The sequence below is a fragment of the Pristiophorus japonicus genome, chromosome 17 (genome assembly GCF_044704955.1).
Source record: "Pristiophorus japonicus isolate sPriJap1 chromosome 17, sPriJap1.hap1, whole genome shotgun sequence".
Taxonomy (NCBI): Eukaryota; Metazoa; Chordata; class Chondrichthyes; family Pristiophoridae; genus Pristiophorus; species Pristiophorus japonicus.
In genome coordinates this window covers 1,749,716-1,771,396 of record NC_091993.1, presented here as the reverse complement: position 1 = coordinate 1,771,396, position 21,681 = coordinate 1,749,716, and the positions used below count along the sequence as shown (strand labels likewise).

The 21,681-nt window shown below is 41.4% G+C and overlaps 1 protein-coding gene across 1 annotated transcript in view; it reads right to left on the bottom strand.

The window, feature by feature from the left end:
* Positions 1–1,381: 1,381 nt before the first annotated feature.
* LOC139227513 (RNA polymerase II elongation factor ELL) overlaps positions 1,382–21,681 on the bottom strand; it is a 96,373-nt gene continuing 76,073 nt past the window's right edge. Inside the window, exons 8-12 of the mRNA XM_070858295.1 lie at positions 19,893–20,394; positions 18,372–18,435; positions 11,807–11,978; positions 10,680–10,724; positions 1,382–9,470 (exon numbers count right to left, since the gene is read on the bottom strand). Coding sequence (XP_070714396.1) covers positions 9,363–9,470; positions 10,680–10,724; positions 11,807–11,978; positions 18,372–18,435; positions 19,893–20,394 — 891 coding nt within the window. The 3' untranslated portion in view covers positions 1,382–9,362. The remainder of the gene's footprint in view (positions 9,471–10,679; positions 10,725–11,806; positions 11,979–18,371; positions 18,436–19,892; positions 20,395–21,681) is intronic.

Below are 21,681 nucleotides of genomic sequence, written 5' to 3'. Positions count from 1 at the left end.
GTGCAAATTGGCTGCCGCTTTTCCTACATTACAAGCGACTACAGTTTAAAAGTATTGGCTGTAAAGCGCTTTGTGGCGTCCTGAGGTTGTGAAAGGCGCTATATAAATGCATATCTTCACCCCTCACCCCGGGACCCCCAGTTAGAGGTGACTATGTAGCTGTGGGGATGTCCCATGATGGAGGGAGATGTCCTTATAGCGGCCTACTTTCCTTTCATCCCTCACACTTACTTGCCGATGGCCCTGTCACGACCAAGGGCTACAGCGGAACAGCTCCTCCATTCTATGGGGCTTGTCTGCCCCTTTAATGTCGCGCCCACCACTTGTGGTGCCGCAGGGATTGTGTGATCCACTGCCGGTATTTCCTTTTGGGCCATTGGAAGGTGGCTCCCTCTTGGTGTTGGAAATCCTGCCAGGAGATCGCCATGTATGGGAAATCAATCCTGACCTAGAGATATATTCTGTTGCTATTTCACCGCTTAAAGTTCGTCTTAAACATGGAATCGGGAAACTGGTGACACACACACAGGAAGGTTGTGGGTTCAAGTCCCACTCCAGGGATTTGAGCACAAAAAAATTCTAAGCTGACACTCCAGTGCAGTGCAGTGCTGAGAGTGTGTCGGAGGTGCCGTCTTTCGGATGAGACGTTAAACCGCGGCCCGTCTGCTCTCTCATGTGAACGTAAAAGATCCCATGCCACTATTTTGAAGAGCAGGGGAATTGTCCCTGATGTCCTGGCCAATATTTATTCCTCAATCAACATAATAAAAAACAGATGATCTGGTCATTATCATATTGCTGTTTGTGGAAGCTTGCTGTGCGCAAATTGGCTGCCGTGTTTCCTACATCACAACAGTGACTACACTCTAAAGCGCTGTAAAGCGCTTTGAGACATCTGGTGGCCATGAAATGTGCTATATAAATCCAAGTCTTTCTTTTTTTTCCCAGAATGGACTAAACATTGGAGAAAGCTGTGTGTACATGGATAAACTGCGTTCACAGAATGAGCAGCATCCACAATTAGGTCAGAGAAACTTAACTTTCTTCTTCATTCATTCATGTATGTATGAATTAATTATACCGGCATTGTACAATAACTTTGAGGTCTGTATGAAGTACAACATTTTAAATGGATGGTTTTTGTATTGTACCTTTTGAGAATTAAAACTTTTTAATGGCTGGGTAAAAAAACATTTTTTTTGTTGCCCAACCAGAAATGACTAAAATGGTCATCAGCTCCGAATGAAAAGGAAGAGGTGGAACTCGCGGGGAAAACGTTCACACTCCGAATCAACAAACCATCACCTGGCTCTTTAATAAGGCATCCGTTCACTTGTAGTTTTGATTAGGTACAGTTCAAACTGACATTGTTGCATTTTTTTAAATTAAGAATGCTTTATTAAGACATAACAAATTACAGCCGCTAAGAGAAAAATACATTTTCAAATGTTATCTACTTTAAAATGTTGACTGTTTTGCAGTAATACAATTTGAAATTTTCACAGCTAGACCAATGGACAAATCCAGATGGTGTGCACAGTGATATATATATATGGCAAAGCAAACAAATACAAGATAAAATTATTCTGTATTGACCACATTTATATGAAGGTATTGGATCTGAATATTTGGAGAGGCCAGTCTTCTTTCAGAATAGCTCAGATTAAACAGAGGAAACCTTTTTATCCTTTCAATGTCGCTGATCTAATATTATCCACTTGTGATATTTCAGTTCTGATTAGTAATATAGTGTTGTCTATTCAATAAATATTTAAATAAATCACTTTTGTCATAAATTAGTAAGCACTGAATAATCTTCTGCGCAATGTTTAAAGTCAACAGACATCAAATTTAATCACATACCCAATGACAAGTCCCAAAATGAATTGCTGGCAGACTAATCTTTTAAAGCATTATGTTGGCAGGGTTATAGGGCGACATAACAATTATGGATGGCAGTATTTGAGCAGTTACAGAAAATCAGAAGCCAAGATGGCAGTAGAACGCAAGTGAATGACAATAGTTGACATTTTTTTGAAGAGTTCCGGCGACGTATTTTTTCAGATTCAATTATTGCATATTATTCAGGATTGCTACAATCTACTCCTCAATTAAAGCTGCTTAGTTTAAATGATCTGATCATTCAATGTTTACTACATTCCCACGCTGTTGTTATTTTTGTTACTTCATTCGAATTGTTGGACAATTCAATTTTTCGGTGCACAACTTTGAATCATCAGGAAGAGCCTGTGCAAAGATCTCATAATGCTGCCAAACAGAGCTAACTTGCATTTTGACTGACAAAGCAAGAGAAAGCTGTGGAAAAGTCTGATGTTTTGATTATTTTGTGCTGCTTTTCTGGATTCTCTGGAGAGATTCAGAGCAAATGGAAGCTGGACGCAGAGTAAACATTTTCCCACTGATCCCTGAGAGACCCAGCCTAGAAAGGGTGAAATTATTTTGAAGAAAGAAACAGTGTGCGATGTTAAAATGAAGAAACACTGGATAGCTGTTACCACCTTATTTCAGAATCCTGTAATTTTTCCACGTACAATGGACACTATTTGCATGCTGGAATGAGTCCAAAATCAACATGTGCTATATGCAAGCACACATTATATGTGAATGTTTAAACCCAAGTGGACCTTAAAACCATTTTCTCAACATGTAATTTGCACCCATTCTCCTAGTTCCTGCTACAACCACTAATCAAACGTGTCTCTGAAGCGAAGATTCGGAGATTGTGTGAAACGACTGTGACAACACTGCACTTCTGAAACATAGGAGAGAGTTTTACTTCAGATTTGGTGGCCCAGGGAAAATGGAGCGACTCGGTCGCTTTGAAAGCAAAGGGGAGGGAAGCAGCCAAGAAAGGGTGTAGCACAAGAGGTGGTCCTGTGGGATTGGTGAAGGCAATACATGTCCATTCTATGAGCGAGGCTCAACATGATCCCAAAGGAAATTGACCGCAATCATAAAAAGAGCTGCTGGACTGGGAGCTCATGCCATGTGCAGTCAGCATCATATTATCACCAGTCAGCCACACATTCGCCTTGCCGATAACAGTTAGATTCCAAGGTCTGCTCAATAGAACATGAATATTTATGAAGAGGAACAAAACCGCACTTAACCAGTTCCATCCAACAGAAGATGGCGAGCTTCCAGGAGTTTCTAGAAAGGAACATCAGTCACTGAACATCTTTTTCCCAGCTGGATTCCCATTAAGCGTAGTGGTGGCTTTCCACGTGTAAGAGTCCCGCAAATAAGCTACTGAGATCTCCGCACAGGGGTAGTTTCCACGTGCACTCTTCCCATAGGAACAGCCCTCACTGGTTCAAGCCTGGACTGCTTAGGTACAGGTGGGCAATAGCCAAGGCTTAAGGATTTTGCAAGTGCATTTAGGAGTTTAAAGGAACACTTGCATTTCTATGGTGCCTTTCATAACCACCGGACGTCTCAAAGTGCTTTACAGCCAATGAAGTACTTTTGGAGTGTAGTCACTGTTGTAATGTGGGAACCAGGTAATCTGGGCAACCAGTTGTATGCTTTGCATTTTACCAGTACAAGACATTGTTAAGCTTTCCTTTGCTTGTCCAGCTATACACACCCCACCATTTAAGGGCATTGGTTTTCAGGGTTATCTGGAGTCAAATGGAGCAAATACAACCAGATCCAGCGACTGAATCAGTGACCAGAAACAAACCATAGTGCTGACGTATATAGCTAATGAGTGAAATGAAGCTAATGGATTTTTTCTTAAATGGAAGACAGCATATCAAACATAATCCTGCGGTGTGATTGTGAAATAAGACAGTGGGATGGCTGGAAACCTTATGGGTCAGTTTCAGGTAATCTGTGTTAACACAAAGGAAGAATGTTTAATCCCACAGCTCTCAAATTAGGTCCGCCGTGGCTCCATGGGCAGCACTCTCGTCTTGGAGTCAGAAGGTTGTGGGTTCAAGTTCCACTCCAGGGACGTGAGCAGAAAATCAGGTGGACACTCCAGTGCAGTACTAATGGAATGCTGCACTGTCGGAGGTGCCGTCTTTCGGATGAGTCGTTAAACCAAGATCACGCCCGCTCTCTCAGGTGGATGTAAAAGATCCCATGGCACTATTTCAAAGAAGAGCAGAGGAGTTCTCCCTGGTGTCGTGGCCAATATTTAATCCCTCAACCAAACCACTATAAACAAATTATCTGGTCGTAATCACATTGCTGTTTGTGGGGTTTTGCTTGTGCGCAAATTGGCTGCCTTGCTTCCTACATTACAACAGTGACTACACTTCAAAAGTACTTTTCTTTTTAAATATAGTTCACGAGACGGGCAGTGTTTAACCTGTACTGCAGTAAGAAGATTAGCCGAGGATGGCTTAACTGCTGGATATAGTGGTTAGAAGGATAAAGTTGCTGTCAGGAAGGTGGGGGGGGGGGGGGGGGGGAGACCTGGATATCTGTAAGCCTGCAAAACTCCATTGCAAAGTAGAGAATTAGGAAGACCACTTCAAGTATGAATGGGTCCCTACAACTCAGTCTGTATCCTCAACACAGCCCATTTCAAAGGATGCAGGAGGTCTGTTTTTAGAAAAAATACTGATGCATCTGAATAGGAATCTGAATGGAATATGATTCTTCAGAGTAAGTGCCAAAGGTTTCTATCGAGCAGAGTTCCAAAGGATGGCTCAGTTGAGGAATGGAATGAGATGTTCCAGTCAGACAATGATGAAGGGACACTTGGCTTTAAGTATTATTGAGTGGCTACTAGACCCTGAACTACTGCGTTTTGGTGCACTATGCTTTTCACTTGTGTTTTGTTAGTATAATTAACAGATTGCAGTGTGTCTTGCAGGCTACCACGAAGCCGAAGTTGTGTTTCAAAGAATACTTTTAGCGATTTCCCTGATCATGCTGTGAATTGTGTTCCAAAAGGGGATTAGGCAGTAGTTAAAAGTGCTGCCCAGTGTCAAATAGGGACAATTTCCAGAATGGTTCTTTGTTGAAGAAATCTAATACTGTACAGCAATGTTAGAAAAATAGCCACAGTATTATAACAAGTAATAATATGGGGCCCTATCAAATAATTATGCTTAAACGGAGCCCTGCTGCACACTAAATTCAGCTTATTTCTAAAATCTTCAGTAGAAAACTGTAGGGTTTACACTCAAACGGTGCAAAACAAGGAAACACAAGATGAACACTTGAACTTGACAGCATAAAAATTCTTCAAACCCAAAATGCTAACTGCTATTTAAGGGCGTAGAACTCTTTATATTTAACTGCAACATGAGGTTATGGTTTGGCGGAAGGTAACTTTAGTTGGCGCCAGTATGCAGAAATTCCCTTTTAATAAGCCAGATCACGAGCCACTTCATGGCACATAGCCACCAACAAACAAATCAAACCATGGAGCCCATTCTGCACTTGCAGGGGGCTGGTGAATTACAGTTACAATGTCGCTGGGAGCACAGGATTATTTCTCATACATACTGCAATCTAAAAAAAGTCAGCGTTAGCCACACGATTTTTAATGTTAGAACTTGAGAAATCAAACCCAAGAAATTTTGAATTTTGAGTAGCACACTACAAATCTCTTCACCTAAGGAAGTGCTAGAAGTCAACTTTAACTGCTTGCTTTATGTTGCAAATTACATCAATAAAGATTAAGGGCTGAAATTTGATCACCATTTTCCCCTGGTTTCTCGGCGGTATTCCTGTTTTTTGCTTGAAAACCTCCCGGTGCAAGTTTCATCAAAGTCTTCCGCCAGTGGTTTCGAAATACCGCTGGGGAGCGGACTGCCGGCGTGGAGGACTAAAAAAACTGCCACCGCCTGAGTTTGGTGGTAGCGGTGTTCCGTAGCTGAGGGAAAAAATACCACCCAAGAGAAACCGGCCAGAGCAGCCCTTTGATCAGTGGTAGGTAATAAACCCTGCAAAAAAGGTAAGTGAAAGGTTTTTAAAAAATTCTTTTGCAGCGATTCGGTGCAGAAGAGTCCTGTGAATGTTTTCCGATTTTTGTATTTTTGAAAAATAGTGTGTGTGTTTTCCCCCCGCCCTAGGCCCAACTCGCAGCCTCGGACTAAATTTTGAGCACCGTCTAATTTGACCAGGAACGCATTTTCCGTTGAGAATTCGCGTGCGGGACCCATTTTTATTTTTTTGATCAATTTTTCGCCGGCCTTAATTTAGCGTATTTTTGGGCGGCAATCCGGCAGTGCTGGATTTTGATCAAATTCTAGCCCTAAAAGTCTTTCAGTGCAACATGAAAGCCCACATCCTTAAATACATTTGAAATATTAAGTTTGAATGATCTTTTAAAAAAAAAATTAAATAGCGTTCTCCATGATAAGCGGTATCTGCTGATTCGCAACGATTTTTCTTGAGTTAACTCTGGTCACATACAATATTTAAGAGGAAAACAATAACTTTTATTATGAACAAATAACAAAATACTGCAGATGCAGGCAAGACTCAGCAGGTCAGGTAGCATCTTTCGAGAAGACGCAAGTCTTGCAGTTCTGAGGAAGGGTTCCACATCTCAAATGTAGACCTGTGTTCTGGTGCAGGTGCTGTGCGTTCTGTTTATGTTTCAGGACTTTTATTATGATGTTTTTAGATCAGAATTGTACAGGCGAAGTGTCATTTCACATATATGTATATTTATATATACACGTGGGGATTTACCTGTGAAGTGCATTTGTGGCAAGAGATGAACAACAAAAGGAACTGAGAGGACAAAGGGATGACAAAAGAAGAGATGAGACTAGTGTTAAGACTAAAGAATGATTGCGATTACACAACAACTGGTATTTATATAGCACCTTTAACGTAGTAAAACGTCCCAAAGCGCTTCACTGGAATAACGTGACACCGAGCCACGAGAGATATTAACGCAGATGGCCAAAAGCTTGATAAAAGAGGTAGGCTTTAAGGAGCATCTTAAAGAAAGAAAGAGAGGCAGAGAGGTTTAGGCAGGGAGTTCCAGAGCTTAGGGCCTAGTCAGCTGAAGGCATGGCCGTCAATGGTGGAGGGATTAAAATCGGGAATGCTCAAGAGAATTGGAGGAGTGCAGATACCTTGGAGGGTTGTAGGGTGGAGATTAGAGATAGGGAAAGGCAAGGCCATGGAGGGTTTGGAAAAAAAAGAATGAGAATTTTAAATTCAAGGCATTACTTAACTGGGAGCCAATGTCAGTGACTACAGTGGTAATGAGTGAACGGGACTTGGAGAGAGTTGGGGCATGGACAGCCAAGGTTTCGATGACCTCAGAAAATAACAATTTCAATAATTTCAGAGCTCAAATAGCTCTGAAAACTGGTACATCACAAACAGGGCAAAAAATGACGGCAGTGGAATCTACTCATGGGAGTTATTAGCATGGACGCACCTGAATAGCATATCCAAGCAATCTAACATTTATTCAGCAGTTAGTCCCAACTGGTATGCCATACAAGTCTACTTCCACCTCCTACAGCAATACATCGTTTATAGAAACAAGACTGAACTAGGTTGAAACTCAAATTGATTAATGCAAATCGTTAAAAGTGGTTACCTATAATAGATTTTGATAACGCAGAAGAGCAACACCAATCAAATCGAAGAAATAGTGAGTGGGCTAACAAATGACAAGAGCAGGAGCTAAATCAACCATGTAAACATAGCATGGAATCCTGCTATATTACACCGAGCAAACATTTTTACTTAACCAAGGTCTTTTGGCCAGAGATTGCAAGACTTAGCAATCCCTATTCTCCAACCTCCATAGCATCAATAACAAGAAAAACAAAACCCCCAAAATGCTTCCATTTCAGACCAACGTATAGTAGTCAGCATTAAACGGAATCAGAATGGTTGGTTTAAACGCAAGGTTTTAGTGATATAAACAGAGTCTATATATATTGGAAATAGCAATTCATCCACATGGGGTACAGTTCAGAGAATTATGGGCACTGGGTGATCACGTCACCATACGAACTACTGTATAGCACACCAATCATGTTTGACCGTGGGTGTGTGTTCTACGCTGTACACCCACAGGCTATGCTGAAAGAGAGGGGAGCCAGAATTCAGCTAGTGTCTTAGACTAACACAAGAGTTACACAGATAGCACGCGTTCCCCTACAAACAGTGCACACCTGCCATATATATATATATATATATATACATACATATATATATATATATACACACGCCATTGTTACCTTTTATTCCGTATATTGTATACTTAGCTCAGACACCGAACAAATTAAAAATGATCCTGTTTTGATTGTGCAAAAAAAGCAAAACAATTGAGCAATAAATTATTTTGTACACCGATCAGGTTTAGGGACTGGCGCACATGGATGCAGTACAGATAATATCCAAACAGGTTTTCACATAGCGAAAATAGACAGAAAATTTCATATCAAACACTCTGTGCACCAGCCATACAATCTGAAAATTACATCATATCCTTTGCAATAAAGTTTCACCAAATTTGGCTTTAAATTTGCTGCAACCAGGATAATGTTCCATTCCTTATAAATTCTCAATTTTTTTTCTGAGAATGTTGAAAAATATAATTTTAGAAAAAAAATCTATATTGGGAAAAGTGTGGTAAGTGTACAACACATTTATTATTTTGTTCCTTCTTGTACAAGATTTGTAAGCAATCTTGGATGAATATATTATTCTTTGTAAAAGACATTTATTTGACACACTCATTGTACTGTCTGGGATCAAAGGACGAGGAACCATTTCTGGCTGGTTTAGTAGCAAACTAAGGCAAAAGCAAAGGTCACTAAAAAACACATACTAGTGTTATTCCCAAGAAGAAAAAACACCTTAAGGCAATATTACTGATACAACAGGGCAGTTTTGTGTTAAATATCACAATGATGTTGCCTGAAGCTAGAAATGTCGGAAAGTTTAACCTTAGGTGGTGAATGTTTGAACAGAAATTCGTACTACATATCATGATTGGCCCCATAAAAATGCATGGTAGACTTAAGTTTTATGGTTTTAAATTCATATTAAGGCATCTTAGAGGAGATAAATATTTTCCAAAATACAACAGTACTACTTTCTGCTTTTGCGTTTTGTTATGTAGTACATATATACATTGCAAAAATGTATGGACAACATGCAGTTTATGGCTCAGTTCAAATGGTCAAACATCACAGGTAGTCAAACCTTGTTGCAAGCACTGATACCCTCAGTTCTTCATTGACAGATTGGATCTCTTCAATGGTCAAAAGATTTCTTCTTTAAAAAAACACACTAAAAATTGTCCTCCAGTTTCCAGACAAATAAGTTCTCTTGTGTTGTGCCCAGAAGAAACCAGTTGGTCTGAACATTTGGGCAAAGGAAGCACTTGCCAATGAATATCATCACGGCGTGTGGCTCGGATCATATTCCAGGATCAATTGTTTGATGTGAGCCAGCTTCCGGTGCAGATACTCACAGCGAACCTTCTCTTCCCGATACGTAGGATGAGTCTATTTCAGAAGGGGGAAAAACAGCACCCACTTTTATAAAACTGTCAACCACCATCTCAATTCACAAATTACAAGCATGCATAGAAAGGAACTGTAGTCCCACTGTCTAATTTCCTGGCGTGCATAAGAGATCCTGGAATAGATGGGGAAGCTGAACATTAAACTATTGTAAAGGTATCTGTAGTTACATTCATTTACCTAATTTAGAAGGCTTCCTGGTATGGGAAACAGTGATGGAAGAGCACAAGTGGACAAGAACTTTGATGACAACAGTGGCACAGAAATGAAGAGAGGAGTTAGAGGGCAAGTAAAACAACGGGGTAAGGTATTGAATAAATCAGGAGAGATGTACTAAGAAGCACAGACAATGGAACTGGCAAATACTGAGAACAGTAAAGCATAAATGAAACAGAATACCAGTCAGATGTTGTGTGCAGCACAGAACATGGCTAATATTAAACTGTTATACAATACCATCCTCTTGAAAATATTATGAAAATACCCCACTTTCCATATTAGGACATTCCCAGGCAAGCTGAAGAAAATATTAATTCCACCTCCATGTGGTTTGGAAAGAGTTAATTAAATAGCTTCTCCGAATTCAAAGTTTAAGAAACCAGCAAGAAAAACATTCCCGCTACCCAGATGCTTCTAATGTTGATTGCTGGCACAATAGTTTCCAATTTTACAAGAACAAAAAACAGGTAAAACAGAGGGGAAGAAATACCCCTGCGCCCCATTTGGGGATGGTAACCCAGCCGGAGAGGGCCTTCCCACACCCACCTGGAAGTCCCGCCCCAGCCGTGAAATTGGGGTTACCGCCCCTCACAGGAAGTGGAGCGCCATGTGCTTCACTTCCTGTTGGGGTGGTTTCTGGGGCACTGCTCGGGTCTGATCGTCAGCGCTACTTGGCTTCTCCGTGTAGCGTTGATGCGTTTCAACGCCTCTCCTCTTCCGTTAAAGGGGAGGGCCTCTGATGGCCTCCACTGGGCCACCAGGGAGGCCACAGCCCGGCACCGAAACTGAGTGCCAGGCTGCAAGATGGCGGCTCGGACCACGCCACAGACCATCAACATGCTGGACAAATAAGTTGGCCAAAACAAAATGGGACTCCCACCCCGTCGAAAACAGGTTCATGCCGTTAGCGCCCCCCGGAGGCGCACAACAGGGGAATTTCGCCCCCTCCTTAAAAATAAATAAATAACCTACCTTTTTGAACTTCCTATATTCCTCGAATATTTGGTCCTCCACCAACTGAAATACAGTACCATAAATAAATTGGGCTTCACGTTCTTAAATGTAATCTTATCAATGCACCATTTCAAACTTTTAAACCTGGTTTCATAAATTGTTAGCCCCTTCCCATTTTTAATCATCAATTCAGAAGGCTGTGGCTTGCTTGAAGAAAATGGAGACGCTTAAAATTTTTTTAGCAGACATCAACACTTACATCAATTTAAAATACATTAAGTAAAGACTGCAATAAAACTAAATATCCTTTTCCTACATTACTAACTTAAATGATGATCGAACTTTGTATTTTAACAAGTCTATTTAAAAAGTGAGGTGTTATTTAAACAAACATCCTTAGAGGAATTAAACTGTTGGTTCATAGTCATTTGTATTCCTATAACTAAGTGTGGTCTTAAAACATGAATAACCAATTCATGGGAAATAAGAGTGTTCCTTTCCAAGATGAAAGCTTTATTAAACTCCTTAGCAAGGCACCGTTTAAGGGAAGGATAGCCAAAAGCAGTTGAGAGGCTGGTGCTCTTTTGGCCATTCTAAATGATTCAAGAGAAATCCAATTTTTATCATTACACGGTCATAAACAGCAAACTGATTCAGAATTTTATGGTTGGTTTGCATCTTTGTTCTTGAATATAAAGTCTGACATGGTGTACAGTAAACATTTAATTATGTTGTGCTTAGCTCTTTATCTTGCCTGAAATGCTCTGCCGCAAATCAGGTGTGAAAGTAGCTGAATACATTTCTATTTTAATTAATTCCCTCCTCTCCCTCAATAATTTAAACACAGCAGGCCTTCTAATTTAACATACCTCACTTGCATAGAAGTAAACCAGTGTTTAAAGTGGCATCTTGTAAATATAGAAAGGCACCAAATTCTAAACTTATGTATGCACGATACATTCTCTCTCACCCCCCCCCCCCATCACCCCAATGCTACATGAGCTTCTCCACACTACCAGTCAACTTGGCTGCATAATCGCCCAGAACCAGCTGAAGTCCAAGCGGAGGGAGAAGAATGCAGGGGAAAAAGAGAGAGAGTTTGACAGAACCAGCCTTTGCTGATCAAACAACTTGCATCCCCTTACCTTGTATTCCTCGGTTCCTGGGTTAAGTGTTTTGATTTTTGATCCCAACTGTATGAATTGTTGCGTTATGTTTCCAATTCTTGTGTGAAGATCTCTGTATTCATTGTATTCGGCATTGAAATCATTCCGATAGTTTTGACACAGTTCTAAAGACGTAATGGCAGTGTACTTTCTGCAAAAATAATTGTCACATTACCTGCAAGCTTTCAAAAGCATGGGATTCTAAAGAAATAAGTCAAAACCATGTAACTTAACGAGTAACACAAGAAGAAAATTAAAGTATTTTTGTTTAAGCTCTGAAGCAATTTGGCCATTTGTGAGAAATTTGATGAAGGGCAGATGGGGAGGAAGGAAGAGCTGGTATTTCTACCTTTTTCTGGTGCACCTATTCCTTTGCAATGTTCGTTATTTTGAACGTATACTAATTTTCACCCAAGAGTTCATAACTTGTTAGTTAACCCACATGATTCACTATATTTCAACTGTGAAAATGTCATGAGATTTTGTTCTGTTGATATCTCTCAGCTGCACACACATAGCATTGTGTGGTGTGCAGCATTTACTCTTGCCTTCTGTCCAAAAAATCGTTACATAACTTAAATTAAATGGGAAACTATTCTGAAGACTAAGTGGCTATATGTTCAGAATTGGCAACGCTAAAGCCACTCCTTCCCAATTTTCAACTGCATTATTTTTTATGTTTAAAAACTGGAAAATTCCCAGGCGATTCACTAAAAGATAAAATCTGATGGTTAAGAATCTGATTGATTTGTAAGTATCCACTTCAGATAACTGGCAGAATCAACAGCATTTTCCTCGCATGCAGAGCTACTGAACATAATGAGCGATGATTACAGCGACTGCTCCCAAAAAACAGTGGAGCTGCTGCAACAAAAACGCTCTGCTTCTCTAGCACTTGCAGCAAAAGCAATGAAGCTTAACGGATGGGTCATCTCGGTAAATGCCAAATGGTTTAACTGACCACAGCTTAAAAAAAAAATCTGTGCCCTAAATATATTTTAGTTTGTTGTAAAAAAAAATAATTGATACAACAGGACCTCAGAATTCCTGAGACAGTTCTATAAAGGCACTTGGTAAATAGGTATTACGACCTGCCTGTTTTATGGGTAGAATTTTAACAGCAGTTTTTACATGCCTTGTAACTAATTATAGAAGGTGAAGGATACCCATCTTTCATTTAAGCAGGAGAGCTGGGCAGTCTGGCACTGGACCAACAAATCTTCTAATTAAATATACTTGTAGTGGTAAAACTGGTTTTCCCCATTTCTTCTTCTCGGATGTTGCATCCTGCTGTACCAATATCTAGTCAAGTGCTCGAGAAGCAGCCTAACCAAGCTTGACTAATATGCAGCAGTGGACTTCAAATCTGCGACTTGAGATCTGGATATATGTTATCCATCTGCAAATTCTGAAAAGCTCAAGAAGCCAGCACAGGAGTCTCCTCTAAATTTCTTTTCTGCATTCCCTTCTTTTAATTAAAAAAAATATTTAACATACCAAGTTGCTTTCCAACAGTAACATCCGAAATACCACTGTACCGAACAAATAACAACCACTGCCAGGCCCTTCCAGCAGGGGTCAGTACCACAAATATTCATCGTTACACACACAAGATGTGAATTAACACCAGCAGATGGCACCAGTTTTAGACAGAACGAAGACCAGAGGTTCCTGTCAGTTTATGAACTGCCTCAGGGTCAAGTTATCATACTCTGAAAGTGTAGTGCAGAATATCTGGATCATGTATTCCTGAGAAGATTTGATCAACACACTCACACTCTCAGGGATGATGATTTGTCTCATTTCTCTTCCTTCAGGAGATTAGAATCCTGGCATTAGCCAGTCAGAACCTGTTACAGGGGTCTGTGACAATCACCCTATTCACTTCTGCGAAAATGTACCAACCCACTCAATCGTGATGAAACATCAACAAGTAAATCGTCTACTTTGAGCGGCTGACAGCTTAGACAAGTCAACAACAAGACAACATGATGGCTATTCAATAAAGGTTTGACTACAAAGAACAAGTTAAAGGCAGCTAGTCACCATAAAAGCTGTACAACACAAAATAGCCTCCAAATATGTATGCAATTTAATACCCAAATAGAGTTTAGTATAAAATTATTTAAAGATTGAATACTTTTTAAAAGCCAAGGATAATAGATGGTAGTTATTATCTTCAAGCACAATAATTATAAACCTACACTACTTTTCTAGACATATTTAAACAGCAAAAACCTTAAAGGAACCTTGAAGACTGAATACAACTGTGCAATGAAATGTTACCAGGTTGCAAAATTCCCAGTTATTTGCTCAAGGTGTGGTTTTCCTCAGTCTCCACATATAAATAAGATATTATGCCCATCTACATGGGGTGGGTCAAGCTAACTGAGATTGTTGGCCCTTCACATCCAAATGCATACCTAGGGTGTTTCTAACCTTCCCCATCTCCTTGTTGTGGGACACATCCTCAGTGATGTTCCCTGGAGGAAGTAACAACATCTCGAGTGCACGCATCACCAGTAGAATCATAGACATTTACAGCACAGAAGGTGGCCATTTGGTTATCGTGTCCGTGCCGGCCGACAAACAGCTATCCAGCCTAATCTCACTTTCCAGCTCTTGGTCCATAGCCCTGTAGGGCACTTCAAGTGCATGTCCAAGTACTTTTTAAATGCGATGAGGGTTTCTGCCTCTACCACCCTTTCAGGCAGTAGCTGAACCGTTAATCTTAGCCATCCCATTGCAACAAGTGAAAGAGAAAATATGAATACAGGGAAGGTGCTTTGTGTATCAAGATTGTACTGCATTCAATGAGAAAGATGATACCTAGTGTGCAATGGGATATCCTTTGACAATCTCCAAATTCAAATAGAAGTCTAGCAAAAACTGGAGGTGGACCTCGGCCCTCCGTGTAACTCGGATAAAGACCAAGATCAAGCCACCCTTCCTTCCACTTGAACAAGGGCTCAAGAAAAAGTAAAAGAAGTTATGTTTTGGGTGTCTACCCTTCAAGGCCACTTGATATAGCGTGGCCACCTCCGGGACACTGTGGCAAAGTGCTGCAGTGACATTCCCCCACCCCACCGGGACGGGCACCTGAACCACAGCACAGACACACGTCCAAAATATTTAAACTGACTGACTCTGAGATTAGCGGCAATGTCAGTTGGGACTCGACAACGATTGGAGACCCCAACTGTAAGCACTACCTCAAACAGGGGCCAAGGCAGGAATTTCAGGGTCCTTTCTCATCACCACCGTGAAATCAGAAACTCCTCTGTACCCTGCCTGCTGTTCCATTGCCTGGTCCTACTGACTCTTGACCCTTCTATCTGAAAGAGCCAACGTGTATCAAGCCAGAAATAGCTTGAGCCTGCTCTGCAAACAAACTTTTCTGTGGAAGAGGACAGCTAACAAGCTCTTGCTATAAATTCAAGTTGAGATCAGACAATGCTCGAGAGTACCTGTCCCTCACTGCAGGAATCTTGTTATCAATTCTGTGTTGTCCCAACATGCATAGCAGCAATAGAGTCACCCACATAGAATGATTACAGCACAGGAGGCCATTCGGCCCGTAGAGCCTGTACCAGCTCTCTGCAAGAGCACCTCAGCTAGTCCCACTCCCCACCCATTCCCCATAGCCCAGCAATTTTCTTTCCTTCAGGTACTTATCCAATTCCTTTTTGAAAGCCATGATTGAGTCTGCCGCCACCACTCTTTCACGCAGTGCATTCCAGATCCTAACCACTCGATGAGTAAAAAAGTTTTTTACTGATTGGCAAAAGAACCAATCACCTTAAATCTGTGTCCTCTGGTTCCTGACCCTTCCGCCAATGGGAACAGTTTCTCTCTATCTACTCTGTCTAGACACCTCATGATTTTGAACACCTCGATCAAATCTCCTCCCAACCTTCTCTGCTCCACAGAGAACAACCCCAGCTTCTCCAGTCTATCCACGTAACTGAAGTTCCTCATCCCTGGAACCATTCTCGTAAATCTTTTCTGCACCCTCTCTAAGGCCTTCACATCCTTCCTAAAGTGTGGTGCCCAGAATTGGACAATACTGAAGTTGAGGCCAAACCAGTGTTTTATACAGGTTTTCAATGCAATTTTCACAATGCATTGTATTGTACCCAATGACAGTATGGCAAGATATATGCACATGCACAGCTAAATCTGACATAGGGTACCTGTGTACTCCATGTCTTGATGTCAGTGGGGCTGCTTACATCAAGTTCTTTCAAATTGCCTTTGAGCGGACAACCCGAGAAGGGAATTGGAAGTCAGACAAGGTGCATCAGGCTGACAAGTCCCAACAACACAGAATGAAAAAAATTGATTCCTCAAAGTATATAATGATTAGCCCCCGGACAGTGTAGTACATTTCAATTACTTGTCCCTTGTGCTCATTTCCATCGACTCTTTACAACCCGTACTCGCATCTGCAAAGATGATATAGAAGTTTTAAACTCCTTCAGACATAAGAAGTGCAGAGATGATACGAGGGTCAATATGAATGCTGACCCAAGTACCTAAGCAAAGACTGTCACATTAGTTTGCTGCTGAAGTAATTTGTACAAAAACACCCGTTTGGCTACATAGGAATACAAGAACAGGAGTACAGCACTCAGCCTCTTGAGCCTGGCTGCCATTCAATTAGATCATGGCTGATCAATATCTCAGCTCAATTTAACTGCTTTTCTACATATCCAGTGATACCCTTACACAACAAAAAATCTATTGCCCTCAGTCTTTTAAATTTCAATTGACCCAGCATCCAAACCTTTTGGGGGAAACAGTTCCAGTTTTGCACTACCCTTTGAGAGAAAGGTTGTGAACTTCGTCCACTGATTTAACAGATGTTCACTGGACAACCTTGACCTGTATTTACAGAAGAATAATTGACATTGGTTTTAAGTGGCCAAAGCTAAATATCTCAATATATTTGGGAACTACCTGCAATCATTTTAAAATGTAAACCAGCTACTTTACCAGAACCCAAGTCTGTACACTGTAGTCAGTTAGCGATGTAGATACCATGCTCACTTGCTCAATAGTGGAGTCATTTAATACCAGACTTGCTGACAAAGCCTTCATATTAACATCTTTTTGATCATTACCAGAGAAGAAAGTGTAACCCCCACATCCCTCTCACGGGGATATAAATGCCTCCCCCCTCTCTGGAGGCTTCATTCAGCACATCATCATCATCATCATAGGCAGTCCCTCAAAACGAGGATGACTTGCTTCCACGCCAAAAAAGAAAGGATGAGTTTCACTGGTGTTTCGAATGAAGAACCCGAACTCCATCCTCAAGGGTGGAAGATACCGGTGCGTGGATTTTTTTAACGTGTGGTGGCCGTTGCACCCCAGCCACAAAGCCACAATGCATTACTCAGCTGGTGAGTCTTTAAATGGTCATTCCCATACAAAATCCCTGCTTTTACTCAGGTCCCTAGCCAATCTCGAGCTAGAAGAACTGTATCATAAGTGTTTTGCACTCAAAATGTCAAAGCCGAGAGATAATCACTGTTGGATAGCCTTCCCATCATGATGGCCTTCCACCATCTCAAGAACAACTTTGGAAATAATGGACAGTAATGTGAACAGGTTTTGTGAATAACAATCAAAGGATGAATCACCATTACATGCAAATCTATAATTTTGATGCAAGCAAGAACCCAAAACTAAAATACAGCCACCTAGCATTAAACCAAGACAAATCCTGGTGGCTGAAGTATATGGGCATCAATTGAAGGAAGGTGGCACAAGTCTTCAAAAATTAAACAAAAAAAACTTTAACATTGCTGCACAGTTAACCTTTAGGAATTTGTTTTTTCTTTCAAAGTGAGGTGGAACTATTAACGTTTCCACTTGCGAATTATTGTGAAGTCTAAGAGAGAAGAAATAATAGGCTGCTCCAAAGCAAGGCTCCACATCAGAATGGGGGAAGCAGCACTAAACATGCATTGATATTTTAAAATAGCAACTGTAGGTGCCCCTCTCTGCCTCATATAGATAGGCAGATATTCTATTTATTGGCTTTTTCAAAATGCATTGTAGCACAGTACACATAAAGTGCATAGTAATCCACTGTTAAGAGTGTAACAGCAGCATGCTCAAGACAGTGACGCTTTGCGGAATATTCATTGGAATTAGTTTTGGAATGTTCCAGCAAAGACACGATGGGCCGAATTGTCTCCTTCTGTGCTGTAAACATGGTTCCAAAGTTACAATTTAGTATAGGTATTTGGATCTCCCATTTCCAAGGTGTGACTTATGCAATGCTGCATGGGATTTTTTTGGCACTTGACCAGTCAGCAGGAGAGAGTCCCAGCTGCAGCGAAAGCACCAATGCAACACAGACCCCACGTCTTACCGGACCCAGGAAGCTTTACTTTGTCGATTAATAGCATTCTATATTTTCACAGTCTGCCAGATATAAGCCACACTGAATTGTCAACATGCGCAAGACAACAGTGCCTTCACTAAATACAGCAATTTCCTAATGCAAAATCTTTACTGAATTAATACTACTCACAATAAATAGTCAGGCATTTCCATTGTTGAACTAGCAGTTGCAGATGTATTTGTAGTTTCATGCTCTGTAGATAAGATCATACAGGTTATTTGACTATCTAAAATACTAAATGTCAATGGACCTTATTAATTGCCAATGGTAATTACATGGCTGTTATCTAGTATTAGGCAATAGCAGCAGCGTATGGTGGATTGTTTTTAAAGACTTCACCGGCAACAGTTGTGTGGGTTAATGGATCTTCACAGCTATTTTTAGTCAGTCATCAACAAAATGAAAAAAAGCTCTGGCACTTTGTGTGCACAGCTAAAAGCAAATGCACTTCAATGCACCTGCCACATTTCACAGAACCTTAGACATAATGTTTGAACAGCTAAGGTGACTGGAAATAGAAAGTGTAATTAATCCCTTTTGCTGACAAACCCACACAGGTACATACAGGTTAGTTCCTACCAGTTTTGAATAATATTCCTGCAACGCTAACATAGAAACATAGAAAATAGTTGCAGGAGTAGGCCCTTCGGCCCTTCGAGCCTGCACCGCCATTCAATAAGATCATGGCTGATCGTTCACCTCAGTACCCCTTTCCTGCTTTCTCTCCATACCCTTTGATCCCTTTAGCCATAAGGGCCATATCTAACTCCCTCTTGAATATATCCAACGAACTGGCATCAACAACTCTCTGCGGTCGGGAATTCCACAGGTTAACAACTCTCTGAGTGAAGAAGTTTCTCCTCATCTCGGTCCTAAATGGCTTACCCTTTATCCTTATTGTGTCCCCTGGTTCTGGATCAAAAGTACACTTTTATAAAAGGTACTGTTAAAATAAGGCTTTATATTTAATCGTATTTCATAAAGTAAGGTAGTGAACAACATGGCCCAAGATTTCACTTAAAATTACACGCTGATGATGGCCACTTGTACCACTGCTACTGTGGTTGCCCCAAGGTGCATAATTTGTATACATTAAGGGGTTTCACACTTTTAAGATGAAACTGCATTCAGACCACAACTCCATTGAAAGTTGGATCCTTTTTTCCCTCTCCTGTCTATTGTAGAGCAGTCAGTATTTTATCCTGTCCCTCGATATTGGCTATGGGACTCAGACTTCTTGGAACATAGGACCAGGACGACACCATTCAGCCCCTCGAGCCTCTTCTGCCATTCAATTATTCACGGCTGATCTGCATCTTAACTCAATTTACCCACCTTAGGTTCTATATCCCTTAATACCTAGAGCAGTTTCATCAACACTAAGCAGGGGTGTCCCTTGCCATATAACACAATGCTGACTCACTTGAAAGCAGATCAGGGAGAAGGAGGAAGCAAGCAGGTATCAAGACCTCGATACAGTTGAAGTTGAAAATCAAGATCACCTCTAAAGGACTATTATACAAAAGCCATAATATTTAATTATAACATTTCCTAATTATTTATGTAAAGTGATTTATAGTTTGAGGATTCACAGCCACTGCAAGAGCTTAGGAAGATATAATTTTTTAAAAAACCCGACACAAACGTTACCTTCAACATCCTCGCCACGTGATTTTCCAACCCGTTGTATCGGACTCTCTTTTAGCCACAATCTTGCTTCTGGTCTCATGTGTTCCCTCTCCTTTTCTTTGTGTTTTTTGGACTTCTTTTTATGATGACTAGCAGAGAGTTCCATATCCTCGGAAAGAGGATAAGCTGTCTGTTCTAAACTCACTTGTGCAACTTGGTTCCGAGGGTTCCCAGCAATATCCCTGTTGCCTTTGAATTCTTTATCATTTCGGTTTAAGTGACTTTTTGTAGCATTGTTGCACTTTTTAAATGGTTCGCTAAACTCATTCCGACCCTCAGGCAGTGAAGTGCGAATTTTCTGGAACTCTGTTTTGACAGTCACACAGGAATTTGCTGTGGCAGTAAGGCATGTTGAATGAGGAAGATGTCCATTCAAAACAGGCGGTAGATGACACCTGGACTGTAATACTTTACTTTTCTTGTTTGTGTGTGAATCTGTCTGTTCTGAAGGCACTGGTCGTTTCTGGAATAAAGACAAATTTTTTTTTAAACAGTGAATATAGCTATAATCCTTAATTACACCAATATATTCCTTTTTATGGTCAGTAACAGCAGCTGCATAGCATTTTACAGGCACCATATGTAACAGACACAATTTATATGTTGGTTGTCTTGGTTCAACTTCAATAGACCTCTCGTAGCATCCATGATTTAAGTCTGCAGTTGTGTGTTTATTGATGGAAGGGATGAAAATGGTGCACAAGGCACATTTTTTGTACTCTGAATTTAATGAGCAGCTGCTCCTCGCAGTAATGGTGCCAGCCAGCAGCAGTATTTTCGCATGGATTGTTAGAACATGGCAAGCAGATCAGCAATTCTGGAAGAACAAGTTGAACCATTAAATATTTCCAATTTCAATCCTGGGCCAATTTAAAATTCAACCATAGATCAACAAATTAAGCTATGGAATCACAAGTGTCAGGTTAAAATTTCCAGGCAGGAGTGCCAAAGTACAATTCATTGGGCTAGATTTAACGTACGCAGAATAGTTTAAAAAACACATTGATTTATTTTGGCTGCCAAGTTCACCACGATAGATGGGGGAGGGGAGAAAAAGGAGAGAAATCGAGAAGGGGTGGGAGAATATAGAGAAGAGAGAGAGAGGGAAGGGAGAAGGTAGAAAGGAGGGGGAGGAGGAGATGGGGGGAGCGGGGAAAGAGAGAGGGGGGCAGGGAAAGAGAGAGAGAGAAAGAGGGGAGGATGGCAGTGGGAAAAAGCGAGGGGGGGCAGAGCAGGAGAGAGCAAGGAAGGAGCGCGTGCGAAGGGGAAGGATGGGGAGGAGAGAGCGAGGGGATGGGAAAAGAGACGGAGGGACGGGGGGGAAGAATGGGGAAAAAGAGACAGGGGAGAATGGGGAAAGAGAGGGGGGGAGAATGGGGAAAGAGAGGGGGGAGAATGGGGAAAGAGAGGGGGGGAGAATGGGGAAAGAGAGGGGGGGAGAATGGGGAAAGAGAGGGGGGGAGAATGGGGAAAGAGAGGGGGGGAGAATGGGGAAAGAGAGGGGGGGAGAATGGGGAAAGAGAGGGGGGGAGAATGGGGAAAGAGAGGGGGGGAGAATGGGGAAAGAGAGGGGGGAGAATGGGGAAAGAGAGGGGGGGAGAATGGGGAAAGAGAGGGGGGGAGAATGGGGAAAGAGAGGGGGGAGAATGGGGAAAGAGGGGGGGGAGGAATGGGGAAAGAGAGGGGGGAGAATGGGGAAAGAGAGGGGGGAGAATGGGGAAAGAGGGGGGAGAATGGGGAAAGAGAGGGG